Raw genomic sequence first — 25873 nt, 5'->3', positions numbered from 1 at the left:
ATACTTCCACAAAATAAGTATGTTGTTTACTATACGAGTGATGAGGACGAAGTGTATGTGAGACGTGTATGTAACTTACTTTAGTAAGTTATGTAAATTCTAGCTACACAAAAAGATCTCTTTTTCTAATTGGACTCTCGTGAACTTTGACATTTAACATGCTAACTGAGGCCTGTAGCGTCTGAGATGTAGCTCTTAGTGGATTTTTAGAGTTTCTCTGAACATTGCACAGTCTGACCTTGGGGTGAACTTGCTGAGACGTCTACTCCAGGGAAGACTGGCAGCTATCTTGAATGTTTTCCACTTGAGAATAAAATTTCTCACCGTAGAAAGATGGAAACGATATGCTGAAATGTGTTTTTGTGGCAAAATGGCAGAATGTTGTGAGAATACTTTCTCTGTGAAGAATTTAGGGATACATCTCACTTGATTTATGGACAAATCTTGTGCAAAATTGTATGAATGATTTAATGAACCTTTTCTATCTTACGTCTGAATAGAGCTTAAGAGTTCTAACCACAGAAACAGGGACTTTTTAACTGTTGGTGGAGATCCGCCTCGCCTTATTGTGTTTAAACCGAGCAAATAAACAGTAAACAGTAAAATAAACATCTGCAGACGAGCTACCAACGTTAGCTTCTAGAAGATTTAATAAAACCTAGAGGAATTGACCAACAGAGAAGCCAAGGTTTGCTGCTATGATTAGTGATGGAGAGATTACAGCCGAAGTTTGACTTTTCTACCAGCCTCTGTCTGGCTGTTACGTCACCTCAGTATTCCCATCTGCGCATATACGTCCTGCGAGAAAATGGCCAAAAAGGGGAGTTTAGCTTAAGCCCTTTTTACACTGGTCAAATAACCCACTGACATATGACTTTTGAGCGCAATGTTAAAGTGTTTTAATCAGCATTCAGTCCTGTGCTAAATGACTCTGCGATAGTTACGTTTTTATCAGGTTTCTTGCTCAGTTTACAATCATTTTCACCAAAGATGCTGCTGTCTGGGTTTCAAGAGTGGGCATAGCTCACCTTTTCTTTGCAGGAGCACAAATTTACCGACTGCAACATCTCAAATGGAGGCTTTGAAACTGACAGCAGCAGCTCACGGACAAAGAGGGACAAGATTGATCAATTTTAACTGTGGGTAAGACGGCTGGCAGCTCACTCTTTTTGCCACGGTGTGAAGGTGTCTTCGGCTAAATCATCGGAGAGAATTGCGATGATCAAAAACTGTGGCCCAGCACAGCCCATAGGATACAGTGCAATGTCATCCTTTCGTGTTACATTTCTTCAGTTTCATTTTTAAAGATTTTTGAGCAATTTTGCACTGCATCAGCAGATCAAACATGTCCCACAGTCCTATAATAACAAAGATTGACCCATTCTGATTCTCTGCAGGGCCCGAAAGCACCTCCCTATTAGCTGACATTGACAGAGTTGATTTCCCATGCAGGGAAAGATCATTCTGAAGCTTCCCTGCCACACTAAGCAGTAGCAGCTCTGCATTTTGCACCACAGTCTAAATGTAATACAGCCAGTCAATGGTGGGAAAAAGCTGTCTAGGACCCAGACGTTTTTCCCACCATTGACTGCAATGCATTTCCTCGCAGCCTGTGGAGCAAGCCAGCGTGTGTAAGTGTGCAGACAGCTTAACTCAGCTGTTGGCTTGGCGCTTGTACCTCTGGGCTCTCTCCTCTGAGTTTTGAGGGAGACTTACAGCTGCAGAGTTGAAGGTTTTGACTGCAGTTTGACCTCTGTAACCTCTCACTGTTGTCCTCACCGGAGGGACAAGTGCGGCTTTTTAACCTCACGCCGACCTGGTTGCAAGATTTTTATTTTCCAGTTTGTCGCCCTCCGCGTCCTGACTGACTGAAAGGTTACCTTCATGCTGAGTAATGCACGTAAAAATTATGTGAAGTATGTCTGAGCTCACAGGGCCTCATATGGGGGTAACCCTGGGGTCACCCCACATTTCGTGACCCCACAGTGCTTTAAAGGTGGTTTCCACCTTGCATTGCATCTGTATTCTGTGCACAGTGTTCAGCAGCCACGCTCACATACAGTAGAGTGCCTGCGCATACATGCAAACATGCACTCTCAAGTTAAGCAGTCATGTGGCACACACAGTTGCCATGTGACGGCTTTTCCTTTTTTTTTCCTCCTTTCGCCTATCTCTCTCTTTTTGGAGTTATGCTTATTGTGGGATGTCAGTGACTGCACTCATTAGTATTATGGGATGTAACACGAGGTGGGAGGGGTGAGCGTGTCCATGGCAACCGTGGTTGCTAAGGGAGGGGTGGAGGTGTGTGAGGGGGTGATGTGCATGGAGGAATGGGGAAGAGACTGTAGAAGAGGGAGGGGGGGGTGTGTGTGAGTTGACTATTATGGTCTGTACGTTGCAAGGTAACTATGCAGAGTGGGGGAGGGGTGAGTGAAGTGTGTATATGTATGCGAGTGTGTGTGGGGGGGATATTATGGGATGCCTGCCCCCTGATCTCTTTGTGTGTGCGCGCGCGAGCGCGGGGTGTGTGGTGTGCGAGAAAGAGAAAGAGGAGACGGCGTCGTGCGCACACGCTACCACAAAAAACACGGAAATATATTTAAATTGTATGTACACCGTTACCTTCAGAAAAAGAAAAGCACTTCCAAGTATTGACTTAGTGACAAACTGAGCCTGGAGTAACTGTTTTTGGAAGCTGTGTGGAGCCAAGTTGTGAGTATCTCAGTTTTGGGGTTGTGAATTGACTTCAGTCAGGGTGAGATGTTCAGGGTGAAGAAACCTCGGATTGTCACACTGGAATATTTTATGGGTAGATGTCAGCGTTTGACGGGCTCGTTTCTGCAGTTCCTCTCAAATCTGAATCTGGCCGCCGGTTCAGCTCGGCTAGCACGCATGCTAATGGGACGGAAAGTAACGATAGTGGCAAGATGGTTTGTCAGTTGAACGCAGAGATGGAGTGAGGGGTTAGGGAGCTAAAATTTACGAGCTGTACAACTTGATAAAGTTAGCGTTTTTCTTACATGTGGTGAGTGTTGATGTCCCTCTTTTTGACCGGGTTCTGTGTTTTGAAAGCTCTTTGATAATAATAATAATTCACTTCCGTTTTCTTTTGTGTTCTTATTTGTCCTGTTAAACCTGGCTGGCTGCTCCCTCCTAACTACAAACCACGACTTGGACAGACTCCAGACTGGGTCCGAACTCTGGATTATACAACAACCCGATAACTTTATTTTTAGTTAGCTAAACTGTTAGCTAACTAAAAAGAAAGTTTTCTGCTGTCCGCTATGTCTGGAAGTGAAGATGACAGAGATGATTATGGAGCTCCCGACGACCGCTTAATGCACGGTAAGATGAGGCTCATTTGTTAGCTGAAATTGCTACGTTCATGCTGGTTATGTGCTAGCTTGAGCAGATGTTTTTGACATTCACATCAATCATATTGTGTTAGCATAGCGCTAGCTCGTCAATGCAGCTAACTACCGGCAAGCTAACATTACCGAACCGACTGTTTTCGCGGCTGCGCTGCAGTTTAAGGCGCATAAAAAAACTATTTTTTTTAGTTCCAACCGCAAACAGAAGCTGCATGGTTGATAGTTGTATTGTCGTGAAGTCACGCCGACAAACCGGCATGTTTCCCGGGGCCTAACGTTAGCCAGCTACCGGTATTTTTTACGTGTCGATGACAAGATGGAGGCAGCCAGTTAGCTTGAAAGCTGGCGGATGACGTTCTGTAGCATTCCCCTCCTCATGGCCGGCGCCATCGGTTTGAGTTTTTTGGGAAAAAAGTATAAATAATAAGGGAGAAAAAGATCATTTCTGTTATTTTACGTAAACGTTATACACTCTCGTATGCCTGTTGGTTTCACGGGGTGTTGTGGTCAAAGATTGTTTACTGTTTGTTTAATTCTGACGGGCACGCGCAGCGTACACAGTGGAGCCTTTGAGAACAAATAATCGTTCAAATCAGATTCAAGTGTTGAAATTGACCACAAAACTGCGTTTTATTAATCGAATAACACTTTTTTCATACATTTGCTGACTGATCTCACAGAAACGTACTATAGTGCAAACAGAAACCGATCCTCATGGTGAAAATACATTTAAATTTTTTCAATACACATTATTGTTCATATGAACAGTTCGTGTCTATTTTTTCTAGATAAACTATTTAATACGGACCCTGGAAATCCATTTTGACAGATATGAAACAAGTTAAGTGACACCAAGAAAGGCTTCAGCTAAGGGGTATCCTAATTATATATTGATTTACAAGACATTTCTATTTACCAACGGTATAGTTTGTAAGATGCAGAGCTAAGGCAATTAGTTATCAATTATTACTTAATCTGCATGAAATTAGCTGGCAGCTGTTTTGATAACTGATTAATTCAGTTATGCAGGGAAGTTAATTGAAGGTCTTTGGGTACTAGACAAATTCAAATCATCATGATGGTCTGAGGAATCAATTACTAAATTATTTGCTTGATTAATCTGTGAAATAATGGGATGTTTTGGATTGGTAAAAGATGTAAACAAATGTCCATCACACTTTCTTTGAGCCCAAGTTCAGCTGTCAAAGATTTCATTATACAAGCGGCAGAACTTCACAAAAATGACTTTGATCGTTAAAGTTTAAGGTTCATTTGGTTGACTTTAAAACACATTAATTGACTTAATTTCAGCAGTAGGCACCAGTTTTCATGAGCAGTTCATAAATGTTTTTTTAAAATACCAAGTAATGATAATTTTGCTTAAGAAGCTTTGTTAAAACATTTTCAATTTATTTTGTCTGCACAGCTCAAAAGTTACATTCTACCAGGTCAAAGTTAAATCTATTTGCTATCAAATTACTAAAAGTTCAGCTCTCCTTCCTTGACGCTGGAAAACAAAACGAATAATTTTGTTAGCCCGACTAAAAGTAGACTTTTAAAATGCACAAACATAGATTGGTCTGATCAAAACTGAATGAAATTGAAGCTCTGAAAGCTGGACTACCGCACCATGATAATGCAGTTCAGGATGGGATCACTCCAACGCGTATACGCTCTACCGTGCACTGATATTCACACAACTGGCTAAGTTGAGCGGTGACCACGGCTTGACTGAAATGTCCATGCAGCCATACTGACATACGCAGTGCAATGATTTCGTTTGTGACTTGCACTCTACTATGCATCAGTGTGGTAAGATCATCTCAGTTTTAAGATACTTGGAAAACCGTTTTTTTGTATTCATGAAATTTGCCACACGTAGAGAATCCTTCCACTGTAAGACAGTTACTTCTGCAGCTGTGCCTCTGCCCACATACGCACAGCTTGGTCTCCTTTAAATGACCTAAAAACTCATCCCATTAAACCCTCTTCTCTACAATAGGCATCTTAATGGCAGCTTGCCATTTACTTTTTACCATACCCAATTACATTAACAGGCTCGGAGTGTCAGTGCAGCAGTGTTGGATACTACACTGCAGGACTGTGGTAAATCATGTTGACTAATAAGTTGTAAATTAGTGTTTTAACCACTGGAGCAAAACTGATTTGAATCACCCCCCTGAGCACTTTTTGTATAATAGGATTGTAACTTAAACATCCTAGTTTATCCTCTACTACTCCAGGTTCTCAGGACTCCTCCAAGAGGCATGATAATATCTTCACACCAGGTCAATTTGTTTACAGTTCGAGAGCATTAAAGGAATAATTTTTCTGCCCAAGTGGAAACTTTGTTCCTGAATATATGTCAGCCTAATTGTGATAATTCAAATACAAATAATAAACTCTTCTCACATTCATTGGCACTCTAAAAGATAAAGACCGCAACGTAGCAGCTAAATTGGTCGTCCGGTGGGCACATTGAACTGCATCTCAAATGTACCAGCATGTGACTGGTATTCTGTTTCCAGTGGGAAGTGCACGCTACCTTTGAGTTTGCCGCTGAGTGATGTTGTTTCCCAGCCTGAAAGCCCTGCCACACAGTCAGTTAGTGTGTGTCTTAACCATGAAGTGTCTCCACTGACTCCAGATGACGAGGAAGAGGAGATCTCGGAGAATGAAACTCCGAAGGTGAAGAAGAAGAAAAAAGCCAAGAAGAGCAGAGAGAGCAAGGGCAGCAAGAGGCGGTCACGCAGAGAGGTAACCGGGGTCATTAAAGGGGTCTCTGGTGCGGAGTTTCCTGTGATTTCGCTTCAAAATTGATTCTAAATCTGATCTTATAGGAATGGATAAATCTAAACCCCTCTTTCCCGAATGAAGTTGATCCATCTTTACTGAAATCATAATCAAATTACAGTGAAAGATGAGTCCTTCTGCCTTGTTCCCATTGTTTCTTGAACATTTTGTTCTCCGTTTGCTGACTCCCATCTGTACTCTCCTTGTTTCAGGAGCTTGCCATCAGCTCCCCAGAGCCCATGGACATGGGTGGAGTGGAGGATGTAGAAGATGGTGGCCCTGCCCAACGCTCTGAAAGTGAGGGTAGCGACTACACTCCTGGACGGAAGAAGAAGAAGAGAGGCAGCAGTGGCAAAGAAAAGAAGAGGAGCAGTGCCGTGGTTGAGAGGAGCTCCTCCAAAAGGAAAGAGCCAGAGCCAGAGGAAGATGATGATGACGATGATGACGATTGCTCAGTAAGTACATTTTTGGGGATTTTGATGGGGTGGAAGGAATATGCTTTCTACTCTCAGATTTTTATTTTTTTTACAGTTTCCAATGCTGCACAATTTTCTGGAACTTGTTTTTCTCTATCGATAATCTAATTTAACATAAAGGAAAACTGTCTTGATGTTGTTGGTGATTGATTACACAACTCATGCAGGAGTAATAGATTTTTATGATATGCATTAATCAATGGGCTCCGATATGAAATTTTCTAAAGCAAAGCAGCATTATTGGCCAAAACTCGCTGAGCCACTTGCATAGTTCTTTTAAATGAGGGGGGGGGATTGTAGTTGAATACACTTACTCATTCCACAAAACAACTGCATAGTTTGCCCTGTTTTTTTTGGTTAGATGAACATATTTTGATTTATTGGCAGAGCGTCCACACTGCAGCCTGTTTTGTAAGAGTTGCAGACCAGCTTTGGTCTTTATTGGTCTTTCGGGGCTGAGATAAGCCTCTTTGTTCATCTTCCAAGGCCTTTAAACTGAAGGGAGCCCCAGTTTAAAATAAACTGGTAGTGTTTATCTGTTGAACAAAAAAATAGGAAAACGGTAGTTTAGACTGCCAAAAGGCAGCCGCTCTGAATCAAACCGATTGAGAGAGTATTTTAATAATTAATTCATTTTAAAATTGATTGAACATTTTGTGTCCCCTGTTTTCAAATTGCGATGGTCTGCTGCTTTTCTCTGTTTGATATCATAGTATACTTCTATTTCTTTGAGCTGTTTGTTGCTAAAAACGATGTGTTAGCATGAACTTGAGCTTTTGAGCATATCTTGGCATCGTGGACACCAGCTGATTATGTGGTAATAATCATGTGGTCAGACATTGTCTATAAGTGTCTCACTCTGAAAGATAAAAGTTGAACATCTGGGACAAAGGTTTGAGAACAGCATCAGGCTATAACTGAAGTATATTCTTACTATCCATGAAGCTATTATTTTATCAGTGTGTCTGTACTTTATAAAATGTAAGGCTACCTGAGTCTTGGATGACATTCATATGTGGAAAAATTGGCAGCATGTGAAAGTTTTCAACAAATGAACTGCACAGGCACTGAATTGGTGCCTATATCACCAAGCAATTTAACGTAATTGTCTTCAAAACATGCCGGTCGGTGTCGGATATTAAAGGTTTTGCTTGCTTTCTGGATTCTACTTTTAGAGGCTCTTCACTGGCCACTTGAACCTCTCAGCCATGCAAATATTCTGGAGAAAAATTAGTTGTTGCAAAAAGGCTATTATTCCACACACATTTCAAGCGTCTGTGGCATAATTATATATATTGTGAAGTAAAATAAGGCCTTGCCTCCCCATGGAAGAGGCTCTTGCTGATATGCGGGGAGAAATAAAGTATTTTTGTAAGAGTTGGCTTTTGTGATGGACAAAAACAAAGAAACACTTCTTTTTCAAGTGAAGCTCTACGGCGGCGGCGTAGGGCTCAGTGGAAGTCGCAGCTGGTTCCACATGTTTGACACTCGGGTTGTGTGTGATCGGTGAAAGCTGTAATCATGCAGCAGGAGCTTTTTGTAATTCACAACAAAACACATTTTTATACAATGTTAAGAAAGCCATTTTCTCCTCAGCGTGTTTTGAATAATGACAGAACAATTTTGCACGCGTTCAAGCTTGTTTGCACAGCCAGGTTTTCCATCCCTCCACAATGATTATTGAATCAATTTATTTGGGTTCTATTGATGGTTTCTGAGAGAACTGGAAAGTCATTGGTTTTAGATTGTCATGGATGTACTGCATGTTGGAACTTATTACGCTTTGAAGGTTGAACTTGTTTGGCTTTTTGTTGGTAATTAACATTAAAACAGATTTCCTTTCAAGCAGAAGTAAAATAGTCTCGGTTTAATCCTCAGGTTTTTGTTATTTTTGGCACACATTGCATTGTTTAAGCTGCTTTTTTTTTAAACGTTTATCTATGCAAGGACATGGAAAATGCAAATCTGCTCTCAGTGCAGACAGTGTTTTACCTGCAGGAGTCATAGTAACACCGGGGATAAAACCGCATCCCAAATTAAAAATGTATTTCAATGTTATTGCTGTTTTTAACTTTACTGTTGATGAGTGTTTTCACTTTTCCATCTGAATTGAATTACTGTTGTTTCTTGTAGGAGCCAAAGTCGTCCTCTCAGCTGCTGGATGACTGGGGCATGGAAGACATCGACCACGTCTTCACTGAGGAGGACTACAGATCTCTGACCAACTACAAGGCCTTCAGCCAATTTGTCAGGTAGATTATTGCTGTATTGTGCTAAAGTATCCAAATGTTTTACATAACTGTCACTGACCTGAGGTGCTAGAAGACTCTTCATGTGGCCCTGGAGCGTGAAGAATATGCTTTGTAGGGGTTTTTTCCCCCAGTTTTAGCATCTGCTTTTCTTTTTTCTGCTCTTACCACCTATGCTGCGAGTTAAACTGCATTAAAATAACAAAAAGAGCTTGACTCAGACCCCTTATTAAATGTTTGTTACCCTCACCCCCAGACCACTCATCGCAGCCAAGAACCCCAAGATAGCTGTGTCGAAAATGATGATGGTTCTGGGTGCGAAGTGGCGCGAGTTCAGCACTAACAACCCTCTCAGAGGTGCAGCTGCTGCAAATGCTGCACTTGCCACAGCTAATGTACCAGCTGCTGTGGACACTATGGTGGCAGAGGTCGCTCCAGCAGCTGCAGCCCCGCCAGCCCCAGCAGAGCCTCTGCAGACCCCTCCACCTCCAATTCGCAAGGCCAAGACCAAGGAGGGAAAAGGTACTGTGGGCAGAGGAGTCAGCCAGACATGATTTACTTTTTATGAATAAAAAAAATATCATTAAACGGTGAAGAATTCAGCAGGAAATATGGCTTTTTGCTCTTTTCTTTTGGATGCTTGGCTTTTCAAACATAACTTTCTTTTTCTTTTTTTTTTTTTTTTTGGTTTACAGGTCCCAATGCCCGCAAGAAATCAAAACCTGCGCCAAAACCACAAGAGAAGAAGAATAATAGCAAGACAAAGAAAGTTGCACCTTTAAAAATCAAGCTGGGAGGTTTCAACAGCAAGAGGAAACGCTCATCGGTGCGACTTTTCTTTCTATTTTCCACTAAACCCAACTATGTGCAGATGCGGCTTGTTTATGTTTATCAACGCAAGTGGAAATGTTCTGTTTCTTTTCCGATGTGCACAGAGCGAGGAGGACGAGCCTGATGTCGACAGTGATTTCGAGAACGGCAGCATCAACAGCGTCTCCATCTCAGAGGGTTCAAACAGCCGCAGTAGCCGCAGTAAAAAGAAGGCCTCAAAGAACAAACCCAAAAAGAAGAAAGGTACGTCTTTGCCAGAAAATGTTGTTTTTCTTGTCTTATTGATGGTTTTTCATATGTTGTAGAACATTGCATGATGACTCTGAGGTGGTGCTACACCTGTTGAGCTGTTGATGTTTGCCAATAGAACCAATTGATTGAACACTACAGGTTAACGTCTCAGCAGAGAACAGTAATGACTGTGTTCAGGGAAAGCTTTGAGAGTGTGTGGAATGCACAGCATGGGGTGTACAGACACACATTAGTCACTGTGCTTGAGTCAGTCGAGTTTGGTATATTTAGAAATACAACATCTTCTGGGTTGTTGTATGCTAAGGCATCTTCTGTTGCTGCTGTCACAAGATTAAAGCACCGATTAGAAGACGTCATGGATGGAGTCACGTCTTCAACTTAAACACACTTAAACAAGTCCCCCACAAAGACACGGCTGTTTCAGTTTGGAAATCCTTCCAACTGTTGTGTTGTTTTAGCACTGCAGATTTAAAGTTTTATTGGTAGTTGCTGAACATCCAGACCTCAAATGAACTAAAATTCAGACACAGCATTCTTAGGAAATGCCTTAAATAGCTCCACTTTATACCTGGAAGGTTTAACTGAAGTGTCACCTTGAACAATCTAAATGGATGTTTGTATTTTGGAAGCGAAACCCTTCCTTTGCAGTCTGTTATAGAGGTAATATGTACTCAAGAGGAAAGGGTGACTTATTGCGTGGGTTTCCTGTAACAAACAACATAAACATAGCACAGCGTCATAAATGCCTGGATTACAGTATGTTACCCATCCACCTTTTGTGAGAAGTCAGATATATATATATTTTTTTTGGTAAAAGTTTTTGTCTCTCTTGATCAGAAGCAGAGGACGGTGACGGATATGAGACGGACCACCAGGACTACTGTGAGGTTTGCCAGCAGGGTGGCGAGATTATCCTGTGCGACACCTGTCCCAGAGCGTACCACATGGTCTGTCTGGACCCCGACATGGAGAAGGCACCCGAGGGTACCTGGAGCTGTCCACACTGCGTAAGAAACCTGCTCGTTACTTTTAGATTCCAATCACATGACTCAAGTTCATGTTCCTAGCCCATAAAAGCTACACTTTAAAGGCCGTTTTCAAAATGTCACTTAGTGTTGCATTACAGAGCACGAAGTGTGAAGAAAAACTGTATTTTCCTTTGTTTCCCCTCAATCCTAGGAGAAGGAAGGGATCCAGTGGGAAGCCAGAGAGGAGGCCTCAGAAGGAGAGGAGGACAACGGTGAGACCGGAGAGATGGAGGAGGACGATCACCACATGGAGTTCTGCAGAGTTTGTAAAGATGGAGGAGAGCTCCTCTGCTGCGACTCGTGTCCCTCGTCGTACCACATCCACTGCCTCAACCCTCCGCTCCCCGAGATCCCCAACGGAGAGTGGATCTGCCCCCGCTGCACGGTAAGTGGGCCAACGGTCCGGGTCAAATGTGACCAATGGATTTTCAATGCAACCTGTCTGAGGAATTTTTATGGAGTCTGTAATGGTTTTTCCTTCATCCGGTGGACACTGTTTTTACCCTGCGGAAATGCTTTTTCACTGATCCAGGACTGGTTTAGCAGATTTGATGCATTCTAAACATCTTTAGACAACAGCTGGAACGTCTCGTTGGATTAAGCTCTAAAAATGATTCTCTACGTGGACATGCTGCCTAAAATGTAGATTATTTTTAGAGCAGATACAATCAGTAATGTCAATCAGTCAATGTAACTACATAGGAACTATTTTGATTTTAAGAATATCCATGAAGAATAATAATTTATCTAGATAGTAAGTAGCTGATTTAACAGTGATGAAATGATTTAATGCAGCTATGAAAACATAATGATCAAAAAAGCTGCTCTTTATTTTCTTGACTTTTCACTTTGTCTCTTAAATTTCAGTGAATGTGAAAAATATCCATGACTATTAAATCCTTTAATCAAATTCTGTTTTTTTTTTGCTGATGTTTCCTAAAGACTTAGGACTAAAGACTCGCTTAGATGTTCTGAGGAGGAAATCCTGTAAAAATAATTGCATGTTTCACTACTGTTCAGATGGGAATGTCAAGATAAATGATGCACCTCTCCTGTCCTGCAGTGTCCACCCATGAAAGGAAAGGTACAGAAGATCTTAACGTGGCGATGGGGAGACCCCCCTCCTCCCACACCTGTGCCCCGCCCCCCAGACCTCCCAGCTGATGCACCTGACCCCGCCCCGCTGGCAGGGCGACCAGAGAGAGAGTTCTTCGCCAAATGGTGCAACATGTCCTACTGGCATTGCTCCTGGGTCTCGGAGCTCCAGGTGTGTACGACACAGACACCACTTTAAAGAGACTGTTCTCTAAATATCCTCATTAAACTTCTTTCTTATTGTCTCCATGTAGCTGGAGATGCACTGCCAGGTGATGTTCAGGAACTACCAGAGGAAGAACGACATGGACGACCCGCCACCCATCGACTTTGGCGATGGCGAAGAAGATAAGTGCCACAAGAGGAAGAGCAAGGATCCCATGTATGTTCAGCTGGAGGAGAAATATCTCCGCTTCGGAATCAAGATGGAGTGGCTGATGCTCTACCGCATCTTGAACCACAGGTCAGAGAACCCACAGTATGCACAAAGAAGTCTGATTACCCGAGACAAGATTCATCATTTGCTCATGAATTGTTCTTGTAAACAAAGTACACATGAGCCCAGTCGGATGAAAAGTTAGTCATTGCCATGTCGCCAGAATCAGATGGGCTTAGATTGTTTTGGGTTTTAAAAAAAAACTCAACACGGGCTGTCTGTCTGTCTGTTGCAGGCTATAGACAGATCAGCTAAGAATAATAAACCTCAGTTATCGGTATTCCTGCTGTCATTGACAGGTGCGAGGTGACATCACTTATATAAGCTACTTGTACATGTGTTAGGAATCAGATCAGCTTTCTTTTGTAACCATTATCTTATGATGACTACTCACTAATTAATAGAATGAGCTGCTTTTCTTTGTTCCCAAAAACTTGTTTTTTCCAGTTGTGCTGATGTCTGTTTAACTGTCTTCATATTTAAGATATTTGTCACACTTATTTTTGTTGAGTTACTCATCAAGCAGATGTGTAAAAATGTCATTAAAATTCTCCATTCCTCTGCTGTGTTCCTCAGTGTGGACAGGAAGAACAACGTCCACTACCTGATCAAGTGGCGAGAGCTGGCATACGACCAGGCGACCTGGGAGGCAGAGGACATGGACCTCCCCGACTACGACACCTACAAACTGCACTACTGGAACCACAGGTAAAGCTCGGCACTGTCAACAACCAGTACAACCTCAAACAAGACCATTGCTTAGCTAACTGTGTATGTGTGCTCCAGAGAGCTGATGATGGGTGAGGAGGGGAAACCCGGGAAGAAGATGAAGGTGAAAGGAAGGGTGAAGCGGCCGGACAGGCCTCCTGAGAACCCGGTGGTAGATGTAAGTCCACAGGAATGACTTCTTGTATTTGATTTTATAGAACAAGTACACTAAGACGGTTCATCTAAAATGTTTGGTCTTTAGGTTTAAAGATGAGTTTGGTGCATTTTTATAAAAATTCAATGGCTTTTACTAAAGGCCTTTCTTCGTGCTTCAATTACAGCAGTTCTTATTCAATTTATATTTAGTTCATTAATCTTATCCTGACTTCCAGCCGACAATAAAGTTTGAGCGTCAGCCAGAGTACCTGGACAGCACTGGAGGAACGCTGCACCCCTACCAGCTGGAGGGTCTCAACTGGCTGCGGTTCTCCTGGGCTCAGGGCACCGACACCATCCTGGCTGATGAGATGGGTTTGGGGAAGACGGTGCAGACCGCCGTCTTCCTCTACTCCTTGTATAAAGAGGTAGGTAGCAGCAAAATGCTGGGTTGCGTTTATCTGCTGTGAAGAGGCATTACACTCCCTCTGGGGCACACATGCAATAATATAGTCTTGTTTTGTGGTGTCATTTTTTTTGGAAATGCTGATTCTCAGCTGGTTAGCTGCATATATGAGCCACTACATGAGCCCGGTTCTTAAAGTAGAAGATGGTTATGGCTTAAAGTTTGTCATATATACTTAGAATTGATTTAATATTTAAAACTAAATAAAACTACTTAATTTAACTTTTTTTGGGGCACTTTTGGGCCATTCTCTGTGTGACTGTGCTGTTGTCAGTAGGTTGTTGTTGTCCTATTGGTAAGGAGCCATCCAGCCATTTTGTATAAGTCAGGTGAAATCTGACGACATTAACTTGAATCTGAAACTGTAAACACCCAGACGCTTATCATGTGTGTGACTGCTGCCCCCTAAAGGTGGGAGGCTAGAAAAGTTCCTGCTAAAGAATGGGATCATTTTGTAAACTTTTTGTTGTTGCTGGACATGTTTTAATGTTGAGTGCAGAGCTGGAAAAGATGATAAATTACCATTTGCCCTCAGATGACTGAGAGTTTCAGATCTTAAGTCTTCATGTTACGTAGTTCCCTTTTTTTTTTTTTTTTAAAGATTTACTCAAGGGTCACTTTTATGATCACATTATCAAACATGAGCAGTGTTGCAAGATTGAGTGTTTGCTTCTGAGCTTGGTTAAATTAAACACGAATTTGTAGTAGCAAAAGAGAATAACATGTAAAGGTCCATGGCAAAACCTTTGGAGTTTTTATACAACATCAGTTTAGTTAGAATTGTAGACCCACTTGGCTCTCATAATTCTAGTAATTAAAATTCATAGTGCAGATTTAATTGCCATTCTACATGGGCAATGAACATCTCTGATCTCTGAATTATTGCCATCGGCTGTGGAACGACCCGTACCAGTTGTCCATCCTTTCATCGTGTCTGTTTGACTTGGATTTTATTGTCTCGACAGTTTGCAAAATAAGTGAAATGACAGAATTAGCAGAGGCATTGTATGTGGAGTAATTTGCCTTTCAGCAGTGATGCAGAAGCCTCACACCAGCAAATGTCTAGTTCGTTGATTCAAACGCATGACTGATGGTCTGCTGGACACATGCTGACTCCTTTTCTCCATCTCCAGGGTCACTCGAAGGGGCCGTTCCTCGTCAGCGCTCCACTTTCAACTATCATCAACTGGGAGAGAGAGTTTGAGATGTGGGCGCCCGATATATACGTGGTGACATATGTTGGAGACAAGGACAGCAGAGCTGTCATCAGGGAGAATGAATTCTCCTTCGAGGACAATGCCATCCGGGGAGGGAAGAAGGCATCCAGGATGAAGGTGAAAGGATATAGCAGTGTCCAAGATAGAAATGAGAAATCCTTACATATTTCAGAGGAAACTTGAGTTCCTTTGTTGCTTTCCTCCAACAGAAAGACTCCTCTATCAAGTTCCACGTCCTGCTGACATCATACGAGTTGATCACCATCGACATGGCCGTCCTGGGCTCTATAGACTGGGCCTGTCTAGTGGTGGATGAGGCCCACAGACTGAAGAACAACCAGTCCAAGGTACAAACTCACAAAATTGTAGAATTGGTATGAAAAACGACCAATCTTTCCACCAAGAACATTAAACATGCAATAAAATTCCTCTATAAAAGCCCACTTCCTGCTTTTAGATGCTTTTATCTTTTTCTTTTCAAACACTGTTCTCAATCTGTTGTGAATATGTCTGACTTGACAACCGCTGCAGCTTTTTGTCACGCAACCTGAAACCTTTTTTAACGTGTTCTCTTTGTCCTTTACTTCAGTTTTTCCGGGTGTTGAACAACTACTCTCTGCAGCACAAACTGCTGCTGACTGGAACTCCTCTGCAAAACAATCTGGAGGAGCTTTTCCACCTTCTCAACTTCCTCACACCTGAGAGGTTCAAGTAAGTCAGGCTTGTGTTGTGGTGGATCGGATGATTCCTAGTGTTGACTTTTAATTTGTTTGTGTTTGTTTAGCAGACGTGTTTTTAAAGTTTTTGAGCTCTGCTGCTTGTGTAAAGTTATAGTCGAATGAAAACATTCTGAACTTGCTGTACAAGAAACCATGAGTTGAATAATGCAATATCAAATTCACCATGAAAAGCATTGTGGTTGCGCTGCTGCTCTAAAAACATCACATTAGTGTTCAGTCAGGAGGCAAAGAGGTTGCTGGAGTGCCTAACATTTACTGTTTAAGAGTCCAATTCCACATGAGGTCAGAGAAATGGTACAAAGTAAAACTCCAGCAGCAGCGGGCTTCTCTCATCTGTGAGCAGTGGGACTGCAGTGTATCTGAGCAGGAAAAAGCTCACCTGTGTCTGTCTTCGTCTGCAGCCAGTTGGAGGTTTTCCTGGAAGAGTTTGCCGATATCGCTAAGGAGGACCAGATCAAGAAGCTGCATGACATGCTGGGTCCACACATGCTCAGAAGGTTAAAGGCTGACGTCTTCAAACACATGCCCTCTAAGACCGAGCTCATTGTCAGAGTGGAGCTCAGCCCCATGCAAAAGTGAGTCTGTGGCCAGCAGTCAGTCTTCAATATATCCAAGGTGGATGAGAGAGGGTTGAACGTTTACATCTTTCGTTTGCAGGAAATACTACAAATTCATCCTGACGAAAAACTTTGAGGCCCTCAACACAAAAGGAGGAGGAAACCAGGTTTCACTGCTAAATGTTGTCATGGACCTCAAGAAATGCTGCAACCACCCCTACCTCTTCCCAGCAGCTGCCATGGTATGACCCAAACACCCTTTTAAGATGGTCCACTAATAAATTAAATTGCTGTCTGCTAGGAAAAATGCCAAAAAGACACGAATGTAGAGATGAATCAGATTTATGGTGCAAACGGGACTCCTGTCAGAATGAGCTTTTTTTTTAAAATTTTTTAAAACACCTTCATTTTAACAGGAAGCTCCAAAGATGCCCAATGGGATGTACGACGGAAATGCTCTTACAAAATCTTCTGGAAAACTGACGTTACTGCAGAAGATGATGAGGAAACTGAAGGAGGGAGGACACAGGGTGCTTGTTTTCTCTCAGGTGAGGCACTTTGGATGTCATGCTTTTTAAGTTTTATTTGGGATGTTTTTTTTTTTTTTTATTAATCAAGCTGTTGCTTTCACTCTTTTTCTGCAGATGACCAAGATGTTGGATCTGCTGGAGGACTTCCTGGAGAATGAAGGTTATAAGTACGAAAGGATTGATGGAGGAATAACAGGAGGGATGAGACAGGAAGCCATTGATCGTTTCAATGGTGAGATGATTCATACAAATCTGGATCTATCTTTTAGTTTTGTCATCAATCCCTTCTTTTTCTGCGAGCTTTGGGATTTCAGCATCTTTGGTTTTGATCAGTTAAATCCTCTAAATTCATGTAACTAAGTTTCAGAAAATCAAAAAGCTAATATTTTTGTGCCTTTTCTGTCTTACCGTGACATTAATCGTTTCCATCTTTGTCCCTCAGCTCCTGGTGCTCAACAGTTTGCCTTCCTCTTGTCAACAAGGGCCGGAGGTTTGGGTATCAATCTGGCCACAGCCGACACTGTTATCATCTACGACTCGGACTGGAATCCTCACAATGACATCCAGGTACAGCGTTGTCGCCCTTTTTCACATTCGAACTTGGTTAAAAACGGATCATTTGATTTATTCTCTATTTTTCTCTGTCTTTAGGCTTTCAGTAGAGCTCATCGTATCGGTCAAAACAGGAAGGTGATGATCTACCGCTTTGTCACCAAGGCCTCTGTGGAGGAGAGGATTACTCAGGTAAAAGGCGCCTGAGATGCTGTATTTTTTCTTCGTCCAGTGAGCCAACGTAGAATTGCTAATTAATCAGTTAATAAACTGAGTGAACGTCTCGTTATTTGAATGTAAGACTAGCTTTAGTAACAGATTTCCCGCTTCCTTGTGTTTCTGCTCCAGGTTGCTAAGAAGAAGATGATGCTGACTCACCTGGTGGTCCGACCTGGTCTCGGATCCAAAACCGGCTCCATGTCCAAACAGGAACTGGATGACATTCTCAAGTTTGGAACAGAAGAGCTTTTCAAGGATGAGGGAGAAGGTGAGGATGGGTGCACGAGCATGAATGCCCTCATGAGATGGTAGAAATAAAGAAAATGAAATAAACTTGTTTGCATGTCTTCAGGTGAGAACAAAGAGGAGGACAGCAGCATCATTCACTACGACGACAAAGCTATCGACAGACTGCTGGACAGGAACCAGGATGCCACAGATGACACAGAGCTGCAGAGCATGAATGAATACCTGAGCTCCTTCAAAGTGGCTCAGTATGTGGTCAAAGACGAGGAGGAAGAGGTGAGTTTCTCCAACCGGGTGGTGTGGAATTATGGGATGTTTGCTTCAATCAACCCCCTTACTTCTACTCAACCTGTTCGCCAACGCTCAGGAGGAGGAAGTGCAGCGGGAGATCATCAAGCAGGAGGAGAGCGTGGATCCAGACTACTGGGAGAAGCTGCTGCGGCACCATTACGAGCAACAGCAGGAGGATCTGGCCCGAAACCTGGGCAAAGGCAAACGTATCCGCAAACAGGTCAACTACAACGACGGCTCGCAAGAAGACAGAGGTAGCCATCGTTTTAAAAATGGTGACATTACAGTTCTTTTTCAGACTCTTTCTATCTTTCTTTCTGAAGGTCTTTAACTCTTTAGGTGCAAGCAGAGAGATTTTCAAGCATATATTAATGTTAGAACAACTGAAGCTTAGATCTGATTATTTAGTTGGATATTGTTTTCGTATCAGTGCTTAGTCTTGAAAAATGAAAATTATAATTAGTCTGTGAGAAGCCCCTAATACATAAGTAACTTTCTAACTTTATGAAAATCTAAATATTTTCTGATTTCTTTACCCTTTTATGCCAGCGAATTAGATTTCTTTCATTAGTTTGGAAATGATGAAGTGAAAACTACAGTTTGATGTCTGTGTTTTGCTGCTGGTGTTTAGTTTTTTTTTATTGGAAAGGATGACTTAAATTAGGTGATTCTACATGTGTGAGTGCTAGTGTTCAGTGGATTTTATTCCTCTGTATGACCATGCACTGGAGTTAATATTTAAAGTTGCTGTATATTACCGTATTTTCCAGACTATAAGTCATAAAATGCGTTGTGAAGAGGCAAAAAAAAAAACAGCACTTATTTAGAATTTTATGTTGGTAATATGATCCGGTGACACGTTGTGTTACCTGCTTTTCAATGAACTCATGGAAACTGTCCACCTTGGCTTGGAAGTCTGCTGGCAGTTTCTGACACACCGTGCTCTGATAGAGAGGCAGTTGAGTTGCATGAAGCGGTAACACCAAGAAAGCCCGCCTGCAAAGTCATCTCTTTCTTTGTTAGCATATAGTTGTCACAAGCCTAGAGTGTCCTCTCGCGGCTGTAGATGGCAATGTTTACTCCTTGTCAGTCAGTATGAATTTTACATTTTAAACATGTTAAATTATATATATGTTGATATATAAGTTGAAGAACCAAACTATGAAAAAAAGTGCGACTTATACTCTGGAAAATACGGTACGGATGATGGGGAAACAATTTTTAGACTGTTTCCTAATTAATTTGCTGTAATTAATATGAAAAATTACTAAAGGGAAGGTTGAGAGATTTTGAGCTTTGCAGTTGCTTTTCATTTTCTCTTAAAAGGTTCAGTTTTCAGGGACATCTGTGTATGATTTTGTCAGTATGCATGGTTATAATAAAGCACCTTACTGAAGCATTTACACACAGGAATATCCATAGCCCCAGAAAAGACATTCTGAACAGCCCCAGAATGTTTATTATGCTCATCGTAGGGGTTGCTTCCATATCGTTTCTCTTCATTGCTCAGTGATCTGAGGCCATGTAGCAAAAATAGTGCAAAACAGACTGTAGGTCAAAAACAACAGGCGGAAGTGACACTTTACAGCGCATTAACTTGTGCGTTTATATGAAAACATAGAGAAGAGTATCATCATAACACATCAGCAGAGTTGCACACCTTTGTCTGGATTAGATGACAGTGTGACATTTAAACTGTGTTTCTAATTCACCTCCCAGTGAACATAACTTTATACTAAATTCCTCCGTCGTATTTCAGTAGTTAAAGTTGTGTTTTGTTTTGCCCGAAAGCTGATTGGCAGGATGACCAGTCCGACGGCCAATCAGATTACTCTGTGGCATCTGAGGAGGGCGACGAGGACTTTGATGAGAGATCAGAGGGTAAGAACCACTTTCTTTATTCATGTAGGTGTGAATGTTTAAATAATTTTTTAATTGGTAGTTCCCACCCAGCCTCCACTCAAATCTTAAATCAATTTATATAATGTTTGATTTCTAAGTTATTTATCAGAGGATATAATTTAGCGTGATTGTGTTTTTCGTGCTCTTTAACTGTAAAACCCTCTCCACAAATTCAAAATGTAACGTAATTTGTTTCAAGAGCATTTTCTCAGATGATCATTGACACTGATTTATAATGGACTGAATTTTTATTGGTGCATTTCACCCGCTTTGCTGCACATATTCTCGTGTCATCTGCTGTATAATCACCACATCTGCTTCTTCTCTGCAGCCAACTCTCGCCGGCCAAACAGAAAGGGCCTGAGGAATGACAAAGACAAACCACTGCCCCCCCTGCTGGCCAGGGTGGGAGGCAACATTGAGGTGAGATCCTCCACTTTTGTACAAAGTCATATGCTAAAAGCCACTGAATCTGCGTGTTTGTTTTTTTTTACGTACATCATGCCGTATGGTATTCATAAACCAACAGATAGCTGTAGAAATACAGGGAAAAGTAAAGAAAAAGTTCTGATATTTGACCCTCTTCCGTTTCCCAGGTGTTGGGCTTCAACTCTCGTCAGAGGAAGGCTTTCCTGAATGCAGTGATGCGTTATGGGATGCCTCCCCAAGATGCCTTCACCACCCAGTGGCTGGTCCGAGACCTGCGAGGGAAATCGGAGAAAGAATTCAAGTAAGCTTGTTCTGTTTACATCTTCACTTCATGCTATGAACTCCATCTTCCTCCCCATAAAGCTCAGTTTAACTTGAACTCCCTACAATTTAAAAGCAGCAGTTTTATGTAGATTAGTCTGTCTTTGTTCTGTTTAAGTTGATCTTAAGATCGGCTCTCATATTCTAAATCTTTTTCATTTCTCATCTTCCCAGGGCCTACGTTTCTTTGTTTATGCGCCACCTTTGTGAGCCTGGGGCCGACGGGGCTGAGACCTTCGCAGATGGTGTCCCCAGAGAAGGGTTGTCACGGCAACACGTCCTCACTCGCATTGGTGTTATGTCACTTATTCGCAAGAAGGTAAAAAGAAAAAAACTTTTCTTTTTTTTTTCTTCCCAGTTTTAATTCAACTCACGACAGAAAGACATGAAAGACTCTATAAAGGGTCGTCTTTCATAAGTCTGCAGAGTGAATGTTTCGGTTAGATTTTCAGAAGAAGGCGCTTTTCTAACAGTTTGAGTACCAAAACAGTCTGTTACACTGAAGAGCTGAGAGAATCTGTTCATTTTATGCATCCTCCTGTTAATTATCCTCCAATTAAAATACAAAGGAAGTGGAGATTGCAGTCTGAATTACACAAGAAATGTACACATTAAATAAAATTCATTGTTCCTCTTAGTTTATTGATTATGCTTTGAACACTGTGGGGAAAATGTAAGGTTTCTGTTCTGCTTTGCACAGATATTTTTGAAGGTTCTTGGTCATCCAGGTCATGGTAATCCAAGTGCTTGAATAGAAGTCAATTGGACTTCTTTTCTGGTTTTTGAAGACGTTTCAACTCTCGTCCGAAAGGCCTCCTTCGGTTCTGACTGACTGGGGAGTGTCAGGCTTAAGCACTGTTTCTGGGACTTTCACGCTTGATTATTCGCTCTGCAGTGAGCGTTCACAAACACAGATTATTGTTCACAACGATATTTATACAGCAGATTGATATTAAAACATCTGTTTGCAGGGAAAACGAACACTTGCACCGCAGTCCTCTACAGGAAGATTCAAACGATATATTGTAAACGATGTTTAAAGTGACGTAATGATGGCTTTAGAGAAACAAACTGTTTAGAGGGTTCTGAAGTTCTCGTGATGGAAACCCAACAAGGCAGCAAAAATGTGTCCTTCTCCAAATGTTTTCAGTGATCTAAAAGTGTTTGTCTATGTTCAGAGGGCCAAAAGAGGGTCATTTTGTTGCAGGACAGTGTTTCATCTCTGCGTCTCAGAACTGTTTGTGGGGGGGGTTAAAAAAGTCTTGAAACATCCGAACAAGCACAGCTAAAGTCTAAATAAAAGTCTGTAGAAGAAAAGCCATCATTAAGTGAATAAAACCAAACTGATTTATTTTAACTGGGCATAATCTATGCAGTTAAGTGCTTGTTATTGGATAAATGTAGATAATTGGGCTACAGTATGACTTGCACCTCTGTGTCCTCTCTACTCTCCTGATTCTCAAGAAATCAACCTGAGTGGATTCTTCCACTTTGTCTTCCAGGTCCAGGAGTTCGAGCATGTGAATGGTCAGTGGTCAATGCCCTGGATGGCAGAGCTGGAAGAGAACAAGAGGGCCGCAGCGCAGCCTGAGTCTCCTGGAAAAACCCCCTCCACCGGCACCCCGGCCGACACACAGCCCAACACCCCCGCTCCAGGTTGGACTTTAATTATAGTTAAACTGACAAACTCACATTCTGTTGAGGCTACAGTGTCCAATCCAAACATTTCTAGCTGTTATCAATGTCCCAATAAGGCTGCAGAGCTCATAAAAGCACATTATAACAAGTGCTACCGTCTGTATTTGTAGCTGAGGACTCCTCAAAGACTGATGAGGCTCCAAAGGATGGAGAGAAGGAGGTGAGGAAAGAAAGCGAGCCAGAGAAGAACAGCAAAGAGCCGGTCAAAGCCAACAGTGAGGTGAATATTTATTACGTTTTAGTGACACGAGTACGTGTCGAACATTTGGAATTGGGGGGGTCGAAGCATGAGATGTGTTGATTTAAGACTTTTTTTTTTTCATTCCCGCAGGTGATCGCCATCCCAGATGATGACGAGAAGAGTCCGACAGCAGAGCAGCAGGAGAAGAAGAATGGGGAGGAGCCGATGGAGACGGAGAAACCGAGCAACGGCGAAGCAGAGAGCGTGAAGGAGAAGGAAAGCGAGAAGGAGGGAGAGGCCGAGAAGAAGAGTCCAGAGGGAGGCGAGGAAACAAAGCCACCGGCAGAGGCAAAGACGGAGGGGTCAGAGATTAAACCTGAAGACTCTGAGGTCAAAGGTAAAACGCGTCACAGATTTCGTCCTGTTCAGTTTAGATTTTCAGTGACCATCTAATTTTAATATGTTTAATCCTACCGGTTTATGTTTCCAGATTATGTATTTATGACTTTTAGTCTTTAAATTTGAACAGTTCTTCAATTTTGACAAACCTGACGTTTGGTCCGGCTTTCTGAAAATCCTCCGTCTTTACTGTCTTTGAATACTTTTTGATTTCTGTTTTCCAACAGAAGAAAAGAAAGAAGAGAAGACGGAAAAGATGGACACCACTCCTCCTGCAGATGAAAAGAAAGGTATCAGACGCTTTTATTTATTTATTTTTTTCCACATGATTTACTTCAGCCGCGATCTGATGCTCAGTAATTGTTGCTCCTTACTGTCGTAATGTAGACGTGAAGGACGAGAAGGAGGCTCAGAAGCCGGAGGAGGCGACCAAGCTGCAGAACGGAGACAGCAAAGAGGGCACAACCTCGGCCGCCGCTGCCACGGCCAGCGGAGTCAGCGAGGAGAAGAAGAAGGCCAAAACCCGGTTCATGTTCAACATCGCAGATGGAGGCTTCACAGGTGCTCACACGCACACAGAAAACCAACCGTTGTGAAATGTTTTTATTGAATCACTGACGCCTTCGTTCCCTTTTCCCCTGCAGAGCTCCATTCTTTGTGGCAGAACGAGGAGCGCGCTGCCACGGTTACCAAGAAAACAAACGAGATCTGGCATCGTCGCCACGACTACTGGCTGCTGGCTGGCATCATACAGTATCCTTTTCCCACCTGACTTAATGTCTCGTTTGTCTCATTTTATTTGTGGATGTGCCGATAAATTGTAGTGCTGAGATTAGAGCCGTTGTTCCTCTTGACCATCGCCTACTTCAGACATGGTTACGCCCGCTGGCAGGACATTCAGAATGACGTGAGGTTTGCCATCCTCAATGAACCTTTCAAAGGAGAGATGAACAGAGGGAACTTTCTGGAAATCAAGAACAAGTTCCTCGCCAGAAGATTCAAGGTATGGAAGGAAATGTTTTCGATTCAATAAAGTTATGAGTGACACACTTGGATGTTGAGATGGTTTATGTCTCCCTGCTATCTGAATCAGAATCTGTAACACAAGCAGTTTCTTTTCAGACAAAGATATAATCTTTTTATTTTTATTGATTATTCTTTCTTATGTCAACATTTGTCAGTTGTAAACTCCAAGATGTCAGTCTGAACAGCTGTGATGTATTTGAAAACAAATAGCCGGTCATCTTCAACTGAAAACATTTATAATTATATATTAAAGAAATCAGATTGACTTCAGTTCAGTGGCTTTTTATTTTAAGGAGACTGTGACGGTTTCTTTTGTCTCTGCTCCAGCTGTTGGAACAAGCGTTGGTGATCGAGGAGCAGCTGCGTCGCGCCGCCTACCTCAACATGTCGGAGGACCCCTCCCACCCCTCCATGGCCCTCAACACCCGCTTCAGCGAGGTGGAGTGTCTGGCTGAGTCCCACCAGCACCTCAGCAAGGAGTCAATGTCCGGGAACAAACCGGCAAACGCCGTCCTGCACAAAGGTAAACACTGGAAGTGTGATGCGGAACATGCCGAAAAGCACGACATTTTTTAAAAATCAAACTTAAATGATATAAACTGTGTTTAGTATGCCTTTAATATTTCTTAATGTCAACACCAGAAATCTGCTGTTTACTGTATCGTCAGAGCAAAGAGAAACTGTAGTCTGACTTGCTGTATGTTCTGTCTGTGTCTCTCAGTGCTGAAGCAGTTGGAGGAACTGCTGAGTGACATGAAGGCGGATGTAACCCGCCTCCCGGCAACCATTGCCCGAATACCGCCGGTTGCAGTGCGGCTCCAGATGTCTGAGAGGAACATCCTGAGCCGCCTGGCGAGCCGAGGACCCGACACACAGGCACAGACACAGCAGGTAACCAGACGTATACACACTTTGGTTGGTTTGTTTAGAAAATTGTAACATTTGCTGCAATTTAAACAAGTTAACATACAGTTTTGAGTAATGATTTAAAGGTAATATAATTCTAAACTTCCATGACTTAGTCTTCTTTTATTCCTCTGTCAGATGTCTCAGCAGTAGACTGAAATTCATCTGACTTTGAGAACCACCCCCTGCCTCACCTCAACATTCCTGATTGGTGCACAGCAGAATGACGGACAGCGAGCCCAAGCTTGAAGCCACGCCCAGTTCTCTTTTCCCCCTGAAAACAGACTTTACAGAGTTTTTCTGGAGGATCAAAGCTCCTCCCGACTCATGAGAATGAGGCTGTGGACAGAAAAGCATTTTATTTTTATTTTTTCCTCCTTTTTTTTTTTTTTTTCAATTTCTGTATTAATATTATTGATATAATGTTATTATGGTTTTTTTGGGACCTAAATAAAAAAAATGTAAAAACAATTTTTTTTGTTAGGTCATTTTAGTACAGGTGGGCTAAAACAGGGCTTCTGTGGTCCCAAAAATGTAGTTTCCACTGCATCAGCTTCTGGTAATGTGTCGCTTGGTTTCAGACAGTTCAGAGGACAATCTCTGGAATAAGCCACAGTATTTGACAGCTGCAGCAAAACACAAAGTTTTAAGAAAAGCTGGTGATTACAAGGGAGCTTCAGAGCCACGTGTTCCCTTTCATGAGCTGGTGGAGACCAAAAACAGCTTGAGGTGTGAATATTTCAGTCACTTTTCGCTGTCAGAGGTGACACAACTGTAGGCCTACCTCAGTTTTAGCCC

The 25873-nt window shown here is 42.3% G+C and overlaps 1 protein-coding gene across 7 annotated transcripts; it reads left to right on the top strand.

Annotated features, from left to right (window-relative positions):
• The first annotated feature begins 2429 nt into the window (after positions 1-2429).
• chd4a (chromodomain helicase DNA binding protein 4a) lies at positions 2430-25530 on the top strand. Of its 7 annotated transcripts, none has more exons than XM_072370514.1 (41): positions 2430-2606; positions 3180-3345; positions 6019-6128; positions 6377-6619; positions 8774-8892; positions 9146-9411; positions 9585-9715; positions 9825-9963; positions 10810-10979; positions 11152-11385; positions 12064-12267; positions 12350-12558; positions 13108-13239; positions 13318-13417; positions 13632-13823; positions 14995-15195; positions 15288-15425; positions 15668-15789; positions 16220-16393; positions 16476-16617; positions 16792-16923; positions 17020-17137; positions 17348-17472; positions 17557-17649; positions 17806-17944; positions 18029-18198; positions 18290-18488; positions 20005-20094; positions 20447-20538; positions 20712-20845; positions 21040-21184; positions 22368-22515; positions 22659-22783; positions 22895-23141; positions 23371-23433; positions 23531-23704; positions 23788-23896; positions 24014-24146; positions 24497-24692; positions 24891-25060; positions 25214-25530. In XM_072370514.1, the coding sequence occupies exons 2-41, from the start codon at positions 3285-3287 to the stop codon at positions 25226-25228; spliced, it is 5904 nt and encodes a 1967-aa protein (XP_072226615.1). In that variant the 5' UTR covers positions 2430-2606; positions 3180-3284; the 3' UTR covers positions 25229-25530. The 7 variants fall into 7 exon arrangements, with proteins under 7 accessions (XP_072226615.1, XP_072226616.1, XP_072226619.1 ...); XM_072370515.1 differs by having other exon boundaries at positions 2430-2712; positions 10813-10979; XM_072370518.1 differs by having other exon boundaries at positions 2431-2712; positions 10813-10979; positions 18290-18467.
• Positions 25531-25873: the final 343 nt, after the last annotated feature.

This window comes from Leuresthes tenuis, unplaced genomic scaffold (genome assembly GCF_036924035.1).
Source record: "Leuresthes tenuis unplaced genomic scaffold, fLeuTen1.0.hap1 SCAF_18, whole genome shotgun sequence".
NCBI lineage: Eukaryota > Metazoa > Chordata > Actinopteri > Atheriniformes > Atherinopsidae > Leuresthes > Leuresthes tenuis.
The sequence above is the reverse complement of the archived record's forward strand: the minus strand, read 5'-3'. Positions and strand labels throughout refer to the sequence as shown.

Bases quoted from the DNA above. Each gene is read 5' to 3' on its own strand.
- chd4a (XM_072370514.1), top strand. From the start codon at position 3,285: ATGTCTGGAAGTGAAGATGACAGAGATGATTATGGAGCTCCCGACGAC. The intron at 20,846-21,039 runs GTAAGCTTGTTC...TCATCTTCCCAG, and splicing joins AAATCGGAGAAAGAATTCAA to GGCCTACGTTTCTTTGTTTA. The intron at 23,434-23,530 runs GTATCAGACGCT...GTCGTAATGTAG, and splicing joins TCCTGCAGATGAAAAGAAAG to ACGTGAAGGACGAGAAGGAG.